At 30.7% G+C, this 14321-nt stretch overlaps 1 protein-coding gene across 4 annotated transcripts; it reads right to left on the reverse strand.

Annotated features, from left to right (window-relative positions):
- Window positions 1–214: 214 nt before the first annotated feature.
- Window positions 215–3468, reverse strand: LOC127813905 (uncharacterized). 4 transcript variants are annotated; one of them, XM_052355028.1, is made up of 2 exons: window positions 3309–3468; window positions 215–687 (listed from the first exon to the last, which is right to left on the reverse strand). In XM_052355028.1, exons 1-2 carry the CDS (start codon window positions 3417–3419, stop codon window positions 448–450), a joined length of 351 nt encoding a protein of 116 aa, XP_052210988.1. In that variant the 5' UTR covers window positions 3420–3468; the 3' UTR covers window positions 215–447. The 4 variants fall into 4 exon arrangements, with proteins under 4 accessions (XP_052210988.1, XP_052210987.1, XP_052210989.1 ...); XM_052355027.1 differs by having other exon boundaries at window positions 215–693; window positions 3309–3465; XM_052355029.1 differs by having other exon boundaries at window positions 215–693; window positions 3227–3317.
- Window positions 3469–14321: the final 10853 nt, after the last annotated feature.

Consider the following 14321-nt stretch of genomic DNA (forward strand, 5'->3'; position numbering starts at 1 on the left):
ACTATCATGTCCATTTGTAAACACAAGCATGTCCCTAAAATGCAGACATGTTTCTAGAATTAGAATAGAGGCTATATCTCTTTATAAATAATCATAACTTTGCCAAATAATTATGTCTATTTAAAAAGTGTTATATCTCTTAAAGACATAAGTAACTATATAACACTTATTTTCTCTCTTATTTAATAGTGTAAATTATTCAAACAGACATTGCTTGAGTAAACATAGAGAAAACTATTCACTTCCACAAGAATAGTGTACAGATATAGTTGCCTTTCTCTGGGCTGACATCTTCAGAAGCACACGTTAAAGAGAATTTGATCATGACTTTGTAATTAAATCATGTTTCCATCATATTACAAACACAAGGACTGATGGTTTATCAACAAGAATCATGCAACAAATGTATTATATCTTAGCAAACTCTCATGGCCATGACTGCCAAACTTACCCACTGATGTCTGGAGATGGGGTGTCGGAGATTGAGATCAAATCCAGCCTAAGCTGATCGTCTCCATCCGAATTCATCACCACATCCCTGTAGCCACTGCTCAGATTCTCTGCAGCAACTGAGTTTCGGACTTTATCTGGTACAGAGTAAGAGAGTGCGATAAGCAACTCTCGAACCAGCTCCAAAGAAGCCTCCTCTCCAAGTGTTTTGATGGCCATACAACGTTTGTGCTTTGCCTGAAACTTAATTCAGTATAAAAGATGAGAGGAGAGTGAAAAGCCTTAGCGAGCAATGATCATCAAACGGTAGCATGTCTCATTAAGATAATCAATCACATTAATCAATGTTCACGAATATTCAGCTAAAAGAAGGCATTAATTGCTCTTGGCCCCTTGGAGAAGTCATCAATTATCTGTTTAACCAAAGCTCAATATAGGAACACTGTCCTTCAGAATACCATCAGTACTGAAGCAAAAATGGAAAATATTGAGTGGAAACCTCCTTCCTGTTGGATAAGCCTGTAACTTAGTTGTGGTTGATTTGTGTGGGGATCATGCTATCAGGAGTACAGAAAAACAAAAACAGAGGTTTGGAAGGCGAAAAGGCATAGAGAGTTCATAATCACAAATGGCACTCAAACAGCCAGGAAAGAAAGGCCTTTAAACAAGAACTAGTTGTGTAAAGAATTGTTAGGATTATTCACTCAATTTGGCCATACGTATTGATCTTGACCTCTTCCAAACTCTGACCTGTTTATCTAGTTACACTTACACTTGGATGAGACACTGGATGCAACGATCTTCCATTCAGCTTGTTGCATATGTTTGGCTCACGGAAGCATAGGTACAATATATACAGTCAGGCGGTTCGCAATTCAGTAGCTTCTAGCAAAATTTTTTGTTTAAATGGCATCCTAAATACATTTTACTTAAACTTTTTGGCCTCAATAAGAACTAGGCAAGTCTCTTTGTATGGGAATCAAAATGGGGATTCAGGTACTCTTTTCATAAGCCTCTCCAGTCATATGCTTCTCATCCTATAGATTGAGCAGGAGATAAGTTCCTAAAATTTTAAGTTGATGCTTGCATTGGAGGGGAGGCACAAAGGGGGTATACAGGTACTACAGTTTATGATATTACCAGTCCAAAAAAAATCTTAACAAACTAAGCTATCTGAGGTATGAGCTTAGAAGAATAAAAGGTTTAGGCAGTCTCAGTTCTTCCTCAAAGGCCGTTTAATCAAATGTATCACTTCAAGAACAATCGTATCCTTTTTTATTTCCTAGCATCCTATATCTAGCTAAAGAATATTTTAACTGACAACTCACTTCTATCCTGCCAAAGTAAGCCCCATTTGATCATATTGTTGTTTTTAGTTTTTGTGCCGAAAATTAGGAAAGGAGCTTTTCATGTGTGTTTGATTTCCAAAAATATGGGACACCAGAAAGGTGTTTCCAAATTGTGTTGGTTTTTAACCTCTTTGCTTTTCATTTGTCAACGAACTGACTACAAAAACCTTCTCCTACATGTTCATTCTTCTCCTTTTTACACTGGCTACAAATCTTATTTTTCTTAGCATCTTTCTTGCATCTTTCTTCTTCTGTTTTCGCCACTGAACCCATTAGGTCGCTGGCTGGTCTTCTCCTTTTCTTATTTCTTCCCCTACTTTTGAACCTTATTGTCAGTGGAGAAAAAATTTTCTTCACTGCCAAGCCCTCACTGACAGTAGAGAAGGAGAAGAAAAAAAATAACGACCAATGAACCAGTGGATTCACCAAATTGAAAATAAAAAGAAAGAAGAACAATTGGCGACATGGAGGGTTCACATCAAGACAAGGAGCGAGGGGGAAGAAAATAAAGGCAAACTATTTTTAAGAAAAGGGAATTTGCCAATATGACAATGATTTTTCTATGTATTTAACCACCTAATAAAATACACAAAATTTTCAAACAATATTTCCTGTTCCCATTTTCAATTTTTTAGAAAAAGAGAAATTTATCAAAATCAATGTTCACCTTATACCTTTAGCAAAAAAAAAAAAAAGGAATATAAAAATTAAAAATAAAAACTAAAATAAACTCATAAAAGCAAGCAACAGAACCAAATGGGATTTGATCAACTCATAACAAATGTGCATCTATCTTGCTATGAATGAAATGCCATCTACTTATCTAGCCAAAAAAAAAAGTCATGTATTTTTACTAGAAACAAACACAAATTTTAAAAGAAAGCAGGACCATTTTGGCTTTTAAACGACCAAAAAAATTTAAAAATTGCGAATATTTCGGATGTGGTTACAATCAAAGATTCCGAAACAATGAAACTCATCCTCCTTTGCATTAACCAAACCATTTTATGAAGCTTACGTTTCAGCGAAGTAAACACCTAATTTCTAACCATCAGAAGTCTAGCGATGTCCATTCTTAAGTATCACAACAAAAATAAAAATAACAAATGAAATTTAGCAAGTATTCGTCCTCTTGTAAAAAAAATAATTCATTGTCCTCCCCTAGATGTCCCTCCTCAACAAGGACGACATTTCAAATCCTGATTCGGTGCCCTCCATCCCATTTTTCAGCTCATAAATAGCCACCAATTCTGAAAAGTTCACAGTTCGTTTCGAATACCGCTCTTATATCCATTGAAATCGTAATCAATTGTAACGATGATTGTCGGAACAATAATGTAAAAGCAAAACTTGCAAGCAATTGTTCAAAATGAATCGATTTAAGCTGATAAACAGAACAAAATTGCTCAGATTAAGCACTATCATACCACGGCATATCCAAAGAGCAGAATTGCCATTGAACAGAGAGAGAGAGAGAGAGAGAGAGAGAGAGAGAGAGAGAAATCGCACCTTTCTGGAATCCGGATGGCGGCCAGCTGGAGAATGGACCCCGGCTTTGGTTCGCAGGAACGATCTTATCGTTTCGCAGAATCTTCCGGACATTGAAAAAGGTTCGTGCATTTTCTGATTCGTATAAAGTTACGGTCATGCCCTTTGACCGAGGAAGAATGTGACTCGGATCCACCTCTTTATTCTTAGCCCTTATTGCTTGGCGTCCTCCGAGAAACAGGACGTGCCAGGCTGTGAACGTCTCTAGATTCTTGATTCCCTTTCCAGAAAATATACGTACACCATTTTAATGACTAATTATGTCATTTAATACCTGTTTTATAATATTTTAATAATATTTAATAAAATAAAAAAATAATTTTAATCTTATAAAAAATTTAAAAATTATGACTGAAAAAGTATTATTAATAAATAAAATGATAAATAACATCATTATCTTAATATCACTTATTGAAATGACAAAAAATATAATTTTATCGGAATAAATTTATTATAATTAAAAAATACATTTTATTATTGTAAGTATAATACCGATCACTTCAATGAGGCATAGGGCTAGGGTCCCAAAAAGGGTGGGGCTCTCAAAAATGAGAAGAGCAAGTAATAAAATAAGAAAAAAATAATTTAATTTTACAAAATCTATATCAAATAATGTATTTCTTGTATCAGTAAAAAGTAGATTAAATAGTATATTTTTCAGATTAATTTAATTTAAAGTAAAAGATGCCTTACTTAATCTAAAACAGTATAAACATTTAAAATGAGAGTGGATAGATATGATCATTGGTGGTATAAATAATCTAAATTAATAAATAGATTTAGATTTATAATTAGACAAGCTACTATTATCTTATATTTATAAGTTAAATTTATTATAATTTATTTTTTCTTCCTAAAAATTGAATGAGATAAGGTATCTAGTTTTCAACAAATTATAATTTATATACTTTATCTATCAAATAACAAATTTAATTTGACTTTTGATACAAATAAATCTAATCTATTCATACACCTAAACCTATAATCTATATAACACCCAATCTAGTTAAAATGTTTCTATAATTTGAAGAAAAATTGTTTAAACTTTAAAATTTTTCTAAAATATGACATGCTATTTGATATTGATGGTTTAGATTTATTTTTAAAATTAAAAATTTTAAAAGAAATTATAATCATAGAAATTAATTTAGAAAATAAGAAATTAATTAATTTATCTATATTGTCAGTTAAAAAAATATTTACTTTTTAAAATTGAATACAAAAATTTAATAAATGATTTAAAAAAATCAATAATTTTTATTATTTAATTATACTAATAAAGGGCCACTAAAATAATTCTCAACTAAGGCCCCACCTAGTGCTAAGTCAACCCTAGATCACTTTAGTAGCAAATTAATCAGTAATTAAATTTATAGAATTTAGATGAGATCTCGATTCCATGTTAGGTTGATCTAGATTGCGAGCGTCCATATAGGTAAAAAAAATTTGAGTGTATTGAGACTTGGTAAAATGACGTCATTCTTATGCTTAAGTTAAAAAAGAGTTCAACAAGAGAACTAGAATTAAGAGAGTAGTGTTAAATTTCATACATTTAACTCATCTGTCAAATTTTTTTTTTATCTTTTGAGATGAAGTTTGAGGTGAAGATGATTATAAAATGTGTCTAGAGAATTAGTTATTGTATAAGTTGATTTTCTCATGTTCCATGAGTCTACAATTGAGTTAAATTCTATATAAGTTATCTTAGTCGAGGTTTATAAATATTAGAATATGTGGCAAGAAGAAGATTAGGAATGTCCAATTTTGATTTTTTATACTAAATTTGAATTTTTTTGTCCCCAAATGTTAGAAACTACTTTAATTTTGAGGGTTTATTAGATAAGAATTGCCTTAAATTATTTGAAGCTTATTTAGGCATCTGGTCCAAGTCAAATTGTAGGCTAATGGGGACGCTAATTTCTACCTTAATTTTGGTAACGTAACTCTTTTGTTTACGTTTACTTAAGGTCTTTTTTTTTTTAATTTTTTTTCTAATATCATCAATTCAGATTTTTATCTAGATTTTTTTTTCCTATATTAGATATGTACCAAATAATTTGTTTCTAAAATTGAATTTGAACTATAAAAATCTGAAATACCAACAATAAAATCCAGGGGCAGGCAGCAAGCCCAATGGGGCTATTAACCCAACGGAATGTGTTATTTAAAATAAAATAAAATAAAATTATGGAAGCCTACTTTCTTCCCCATCTGTCCTCTTTTTATTGGGTTGGATCCAAACTTAGAGCTACAAATGAACAGAATTGGTTATGAGTAACTCAAAACTTGGTTTGATTAGGGCTCATTCAAACTTAACAAACTTAAGTTTGATTTTTAAACTTGTTTAATAAATAAGTAAAGCTTGAGTTTTAAGGAGCATACTCGATTCTTTATTTAGACTTGTGAACGATAAATTCGATGTATATTTTTTTATCTTATATATATATATATGAATCCATCAACAATTTTTAAACTTTATTGTGATAAATGACCTACATTAGAATTTGAAAGGATAGTTTTAGAACTCCTCGGCAATTGACTATAGAAATTATTTCACAAATTATCAAGATATAGGACTTAAATGGAAGTAGTTTCATTGTTTGCTATTATATTTTGAGTTCACACTCCTTGTAGAGTGATTTTGAATGAAATTGAAACTTGTCGGGCGACTATGTGAACCTTTTATTGGGAAAAAATGCGGTAGGAATTAGGGGTAAGTAAGAGTTTAGATAAACCTAATTAATCGAACCAAGCCGACTAAATTTGTTGGTGTGGTTTTGTTTTTCACCGATAACAGTTCTGTTTGATTATTTTTCTCAAAATTTTTGGTTATTCAATTCGGTTTGGTTATTAAGTTTGGTTCGATTATTTCTCTAAAAAATTTTGGTTATTCGAATTGATTTTTTTTATATTAATAACCAAAAAATTGAACCAAACTGTATCAAAATAAACTCTTTTTCAATTCGATCTAGGCTCTTGTTTATTTTTTTCCTAGTTTTCTTGGTTAGGTTATTCAATTAGTTCGATTTTTTTCAATTATCTTTGTTAGTTCGATTTTTTGTTCAATTTTGTTGATTTATTACAGTTTTTGGTTTGATTACCACAGTTTAAAATTCTGTTAGTTCAATTTCAATTATTTCGATTAGTTTTGATGTCTCAATCGGTTTGATTCGATTATATATCTCAATTTGGTTAGTGTCAGTTAATAAATTTTGATTAATTTGATAACTAAACCAATTGATTATACACCCCTAATAAAAACTTCAAGCTCATTCGTGGCTCATTTATAAATTCGCCCATAAGCTAGTTTAAAGGTTTGCTCATATGTTTATTTATAATCTTGCATGAAATATATTTTGAAATGAGATAATGTAACATGATAAATTATTTTTAAAATATTTAAAGATTTAAAAAATTAAACTTAAACTCGGAAGAATATTTTATTTGATCGTGTGATTGGGTCAAATAATTTATATATATATATATATATATATATATGGAAAAGGTAGGCAGTGGGCAAGTCCATTTTCTATAAAAAGGACCCACAACCCCAATACAACAAGAGGCAAGTGGCTGCTCACTGCTTGCTAGGGGCTGCCTCGGGCATTGGGGATGGCTTAGAAGCCATCTCCCATTATCCCATAGACTCCCTTTTTTTTTTTTTTTTTCTCTTTTTTTACACACATATATATATATATATTATAAGAAAGGAAGATTTTAAAACATAAAAAACAAAACACAACTCTTTAATATTAATTAACTTTTCTATATAAAAAACATTAAGGGTCTTAGAAATTGAAGAATGATCCACTTGAAGAAATGAAACTAAGTATACGAGGGCAATTGGAAAAATATTGAGAAAGATTGAAGAAATGAAAATAAGTGTACGAGGGCAATTGGATAAGAATTGAGAAAGAATGAAGGTAGAGAGAAGATTAGTGAAATGAGGAAGAAACTTACCATCAAGGTGACAAGGAAAGGAAAGGCTAGGAAGCTAAGAAAAATATTTTCTAAAGAGATCTCAAAGTGAGTTTTTCTTATCCACAAACTTTTATTTTGTGATTTTTTCATGTTTTATGAGAAATTGATTTTGAAAATGTATTATGTTTGACTTTTCAATTATATCCATGATCGTGTATAGGTATGCTATTTTGCTCTCCACTACTTAGGCCCAAAATAACATGATTAGGAACTTTCCATGAGGTACTTAGAGCATTGGTTGAAAAAGCGATTGAAAACATATCAACACATCATAAGGCACATAATAGAATAGATATTTGCATTTATTCCATACACACATTTTATATAAATATTTTATTTTTGAGGGGCTCCTCAAAAGATTTATGTTTTAACTTGGGTTCATTATCTAGAATACTCTGACATTCTAGGCAAGGCAAGCACTTCAAAGACAGATGAAGTTTTTGAAGCACAAGTTTGGAATTTTTATGGCATATAATAATATTTTGTAAGTATTATGTGTTTTTTTTTTTTTAGTGAATGACGCGATACTAGAAGCATATATAGATTTTATTTTGATGATATCAAGTGTATTAAACATACCAAACATGTTGTACGAATTGTGTTTTCACTAAAAGTGCATCATTTTATTTTATTAGAAATATGCAATGTTTATGTTCATATTTTGGGTTATAATGACTTAAAAATTTATTTTAAGGGTTTTTAAAGACTTTTGGTTGGGACACTCGAATGTTTTTTTTTCTTTAAACTTAGTATTTTGAAATGAATCGCAAATTTAAACTTATTAACACGAGATATGAATGAAATTAGAGTGTGTTTGATTGCACATATTTTTTATAAAAAAATATGTAATTATTACATATTTTCTATGAAAAATAATCAAACACTCTTAATTTTTTCATAGAAAAATATGTATGGTACAACCATTTAAAGCTTATTTCCATGGAATTCATTTTTTAAGGGGGTGAGATGGTTTTTATTTTTTAGACAATATTACTTAGAATTAAATTCTAGATAATGCAATCAAACACACTTTTAGATTTGATTCATAAAAATAAGTGCACACACAAAGACACCACCTTAATAAAGTAAATCTCCCTAAGTATTTATTAGGAGAATAACTTTTAGTGAATTTAAAAAAATAATAATAAAAATAAAAGATCAAGTAAATGAAGGTTTTAAAAGCAAAATATAAATCATAAGAGTTGGCAAAATATCTTTATGAAAAATATTTAAAAAAAATTAAATTATGATGTGAAAACACTCTAAAGAGGGTGTTTTGAGTAATGTCAATCATTGTCTTAAAGAGAATTTATTTTATCTAGCTTTCAACTTTCAAACAATTATTTTGGTTGATGAAATGGTTTAAAACATGACGGCCATCAATAAAATTATATAAACGTTAAAAAATATGATAAATATATATTGTTTGAAAATAATGTACATTTAATGTTGACTAACCATTGAGAACAATTAATGGTTAGCATTAGCTTTTGAAATAATATGTATTTTTGAAATTAATAATTTTTGTTGCTATATATTATTTATATTATTTAAAAATTTAAAATATAGTGGAATACACTAATTTGATATGTTATAGGTAAACAAGTCTAAAATGAGACTTGTAATAACTTTTAAATTTTAAATTTATAAAAAAACTCGCTAAATCTTTTTTAAATCTCATTTAATATAAATGAGTTGGGTCGGGGTGAACTCAAGCTTAACAAATTTTTAAATAAACAAGGCCATTTTTGAGCTTAAGTTAAACTTATGCTCCAATTCGAATTGATAAAATATTTAATAAATAAATCTAAAATTTTATATAGTCAAAATTATCTTAATCCAACTCGTTTGTCCTTCTCTGTCTCGTGGGTGGGCGAGCTCGATTGCTAAACCATAAACCATCATTAAACTTCTTCATCAATCCCTTCTTCTACATTTCTCATTTATCTCTTTTTCTTAATCTCTCTGTATCACGATGATCATCAATAAAAATAGAGATAGTTGATAAATGTAGATTAATTTAATTTTAAATAAATAAAAAAATTGGTTCAGTTCAGTTTTAATAAATATATACAAAGATTTAATTTTTTTATTTTTAATTCAATTTTAAAGATAATAATTCAATTTATAACCAAAACTACAAAATTAAGCTTTAGTTTTTGCTGAAAAGAAGGTGCTTTTATAACACCAGCAAGAGGACAAACATGCAACTGTTTTACGGTATGGGCATTGGGCACCCGCCCTTTTCTTGAGTTGGAGATAGCTGTCCGAAGCATCCAAATTCAAAATGTGGGGGCTTAGCGCAATAATTTTGATATCATACATATATTCTTTCTTTCTTTCTGACAATTCAGCTGTGAGACAAATTATGATGATGTGAATGGTGGAGCACCATCATCTGTACCCATGCCCACATCGGTATTGTCAACATCCATTGTCAACTATGGGCAAAAGAAAATTCATCATGATGCATAAAAAAAAAATTAAAATATAAATAAATGAAGAAATAAATATAATAAAAGGATAATCGTCACTAAAATTTGTCCTTGCGTGATCTCTCGTCACTCATATTTTTAATTTTAATAGAAAAAGTAAATTATAGGAGAAGATTTTGTCTCATTGCACAAAACAAGGAATCGAACCCATAACCTATTAATGCGAATCTCAACTTATCATGCCTTAATCATTTGACTTGTGCCCTAAAAGAGGTAAATTGCAAAAAAAAAATTTACGTACCTGCTTGTCTTTGTAAATATTGGATTTGTCTGAAGATAAATTCATCATTTATATAAAAATTATTATATTATTCGTATCAAACAATAGAATCATGTTATATGTATATCATTTTTGTACATCTTGAATTACATAAAGGGATATTATGATCAAAATACCCCTTATCTTTATGCACCTCACGCGCTTCCATACGCCTTATGGAGAATTTTTTTATCATTGATACACTTTTATGTAGTTTAAAGTGTATACAAAGATGTATCAATAGTATTATTCAATTATAAATGGGCTATCGTGGTCCCCAATCTCTCTTACTAGTCTGCATCGAACAACGCTTTCTTTTATATTTGTATTATTGATATTAATTTTTCGTGGAGGTGATAATATTTATTTTTAATTTAATATATTCAAAAAAAAAAAAGTCACATCAAAAAATGCCTGGTCGAAATGAAAAGTTTGTTTCTAAGATAGCAGCACCACACCACAACCGAAGAATTGTGACAGTGAGACCCAAATCTTCTTATCTGACAAATCACTTATCAAATAAATAAATTCATAGAACATTCAACCACAAGCACTTGGGATTGTCTAATGCGCTCAATCTCAACATTTTAATTTATTTGCCCAAATTGCCTCTGCCCAGTGACGGTTGGTTGCCCCCAGCTTTTCTCGGCGTTTTCCCCGGCACTTTCTTGGAAAAGGTTGGCGTGAGGAAACTTTCTGGGATTTGTCAACGCCGGAAAATTTCTTCGTGTTCACGAGGCGCCGGCAGCTGACGTCCGGGAAATGCCCTAATTGTCCTTTAAAAAATGTCACTATTTTAAAGAAAGATTTTGTTAAATGGCTAGAATTTATCTAGATGGAAAGTCATTTAATACATGTTTTATATTATTTTATAATATTTAAAAAAATAAAAAAATAATTTTAACCTTATAAGCTTCTTAGAGAAAGTCATTATAACTCAGGAGGTCATAAAAATTCATTAAATAAAGTGAGGCTAAAATTTAAATTTTAAATTAACAAGAAAAAGAGAGTGAAATTTTGAATCGTAAGTAAAAAGGATATTATTAGTAAATAAAATGATAAATGACATAATTATCCTAACATCAAAATTTCAGATAAATGACATAATTATTTTAACATCACTAAATACCCTTACATACTTTTATAAATGCCAAGATAAATACTAAAAAGAATAATATTAGGAATCATGATTGATGACTTTATCATCAGTTATGTGATATCTCCTTATTAGAGGAGGCTAAAGAGATTATATGTCATTGTCTCATCTGTCTAACACTTTTTCTAATGAAAATGCGATACACTATCATTAGTCATGATTTCTAATATTACTCATTCTAAAATGTCAAATTTTTACAAATCCGTGGACTTAATAACACTTGGGGATGAAAAATATAAATATTGAGAAATCCAATATGAGGGGGTATAAAAATCTCATAAAGATATGAAATAAGCGTGCATTGGAAAAGTAAGTGTTATATTTTGCCCGCATGGGCAGCCCAATTGATCAAGAAGAGGGGCACAAAGTGTCTTCCGTGGTGAATCTCGGACCAAGAAAGTGTTATATTTTTTGTTTGGATAAACGGGCGTCCTCACCTACCGACCTTAAAGTATGGTAAAGAAATTAAATCAGAAAATCTAGTGACCCTTGATTTCGATCCCAGAGTAGTAGATGTTATATTTTTTGGTTCCGTATGTGAGGAATGAGCCTGAATATTGTCTGAGAAACGTTGTTTATGGACATAACAAACACTGTAAATTTCAAGTGCGAAGTTTGAGAAAGGCGGTTTATTACCGTGGAAATGCCTGGAAACCACCCAGGCAAACACAGGGCATCCCCAAAGACATTGGGAAATTATGATAAATGCGAGCAACACTTGTACAGTTTTGTGATCATAAACCCTATTATTTTATAATTTGCAAACTCTTATTACCATAAATAAATCAAATTTAAAGTAAAATGACATTCAAGATGTCTAACCCACCAAAAGCAGCTACAATTAAACGAACATCCATTCCCGAAAGGATAAGAAATGAAGCAAATGTATCATGTTTATTGAAACCTCTTATCCCTGTAGGTGTAGGCATATTATTAATATAAGAGTTCAAGTTCTAAAATGAGCACAAGTGAGAGTTGCGATTGTTTTTTGAAAAAGTAGATTATACACATTGAATTTAGTGTCATTGTCGTAATTGCTCTATATGTAAGCATATTCACCAAAAAGGGTACAAAACATATTCATTACCAGTTCCTTTTGTGTCTTCATGTCAAAATGTACATACAAGATGTATAGCGACAGAAAGTGAGATCGACATGTGCATCATGCATCACCCATGGTGCTTTCTCTTTGTTAACCCTCCTTGAAAGAAGACTATCTTTTATGAGACGTATGGATGAGAAAGGATAAGAAACGGACGGTGAGTTTGAGTTTGAGTTTTATGTAAATGGACCTTAAATTGCTAACAATAAAGTATAGTGGAATATTGGCTTTCGATTCTTCACCAATCGAAGTGATATATGCAATGTTTAATTAAGGGTCATAAGAGCAAGTGGTCGTACTTTGCCTAGGAAAGAAATCATTTTGCATGTTTAACTCATTTTGTAAGACGACCCAATGGGAGACGTTGCATATGGACTCTACGATTCCGAATCAGACAAAATACTTGTTTTTATGATCTCAAACAGTGTCTCTGTTCTAACATTAGAAAGGATTCTTCTATCCATTAGCTAGGCTCCCCATGCACCCGGTCATTAAGAAATTCATACTCATGGCACACGCTTCTCACAATCAGGTTGATCAGTCTCCCATAAGAATGACACAAGTTCTTAAATATCATTAATTTAGTTTGTTTGAGGAAACAAGGTCAATAGTAATTTATACCTGCCATGGTCATGATCATCGTCTGATGAAACATAGTCATCAAGATATATATATCCCAAATGTGGCCACGCACCCCCTTTAATGTCTTGTTAATTTTAGCCACATCTTGCCTTAGACATTAATTAACCTGCAATTAGTGGTGGGATCTATGTATTACCACAACCATAATACGAGTTCCTTACTTAAGTGAACTTTTCCTATAGATTACCACAACCATTAATTAACTTAGCGTTAGTCAAACCCAAAATCTCTGTTATTGATAATAGGCAACCACTTTTGATGCCCTAAATAACATTCTCAGTAGTGTTTGGAGTACAACAATATGTTTCTTCCTGCACTGGAACTGGAACTGGAACGACTGTGCTTTAGTCGTGAAACGTCATCGAAATTTATTATCGGTATTTAAAAACACTGAGAAATGTCGTGTTGAATTATATATATATGTCATCTCAACATTTTCCTTACTAACACATCAAGATTTTACAAATGCTGGTAATTAAATATATATATATATATATTTGGCATTTTTTCCCCCAACTTTATGGGTGTTTATAACTGCTGGTAATTAATGCCCTCGTTCACTATAGATGACGCTTCGTTGTTTACCATCTGTTCCTCGCATTTTTTGTATATTATTGTTAGTAGTTCCCTAAAATGCCAGGGAAAAAAGGGCGAGAAAACCTTGATTTCTTATAGCATCTTTTATTTTTTTTTTTTGTGAAAACCTACCATTATTATTATTAGTAGTAGATATATGCTTAACAAACATGCATATATAATAGTTTATTAATTATACTTATAATGGATAAGCATGCACACAAAAATTTGTATAATTTTTTAAATTATAAATAAAAATATTTTTCTACAATAATATGCCCTTAATCATGAGGTGCAGTTGATGTACCACATCATTTAATAAATGGTGTCTTCTATTCTTAGAATACAAAATAAAAAAAAAAACGTTTTTTTTAAAAAAAAAAAAATTAAACTCCAATAACCAAAAAAACTTTACTATAATCGCCTACCACCATAATACTCCTTTCAAGTTTTGCTGCCATGTCTTCTTTGAACAGTAATTTAATTTTCTAGCAATTAAACATGATGAGCCCCAAACGTCCACGCCAAGAGTCAGATCCCACTGATCTTACCATCATTTGCCACAAACGTCATCAGCATATAAAGTTAATTATCTGTTTTCATATTCGATGGTGAAATAAACCTAATATGTGTGTGTGTGTGTATATAGAGAGAGAGAGGATGAGTGAATCATGAATGCCGATGAATGTATTATGAGAGCATGCTGCCTGAAATATGATGCTTTACTTTGAGGGAGACAATGACCGGCTCCTCTCTTGGCCAT

The sequence above is a fragment of the Diospyros lotus genome, chromosome 12, assembly GCF_014633365.1.
Source record: "Diospyros lotus cultivar Yz01 chromosome 12, ASM1463336v1, whole genome shotgun sequence".
NCBI classification, from domain to species: Eukaryota; Viridiplantae; Streptophyta; class Magnoliopsida; order Ericales; family Ebenaceae; genus Diospyros; species Diospyros lotus.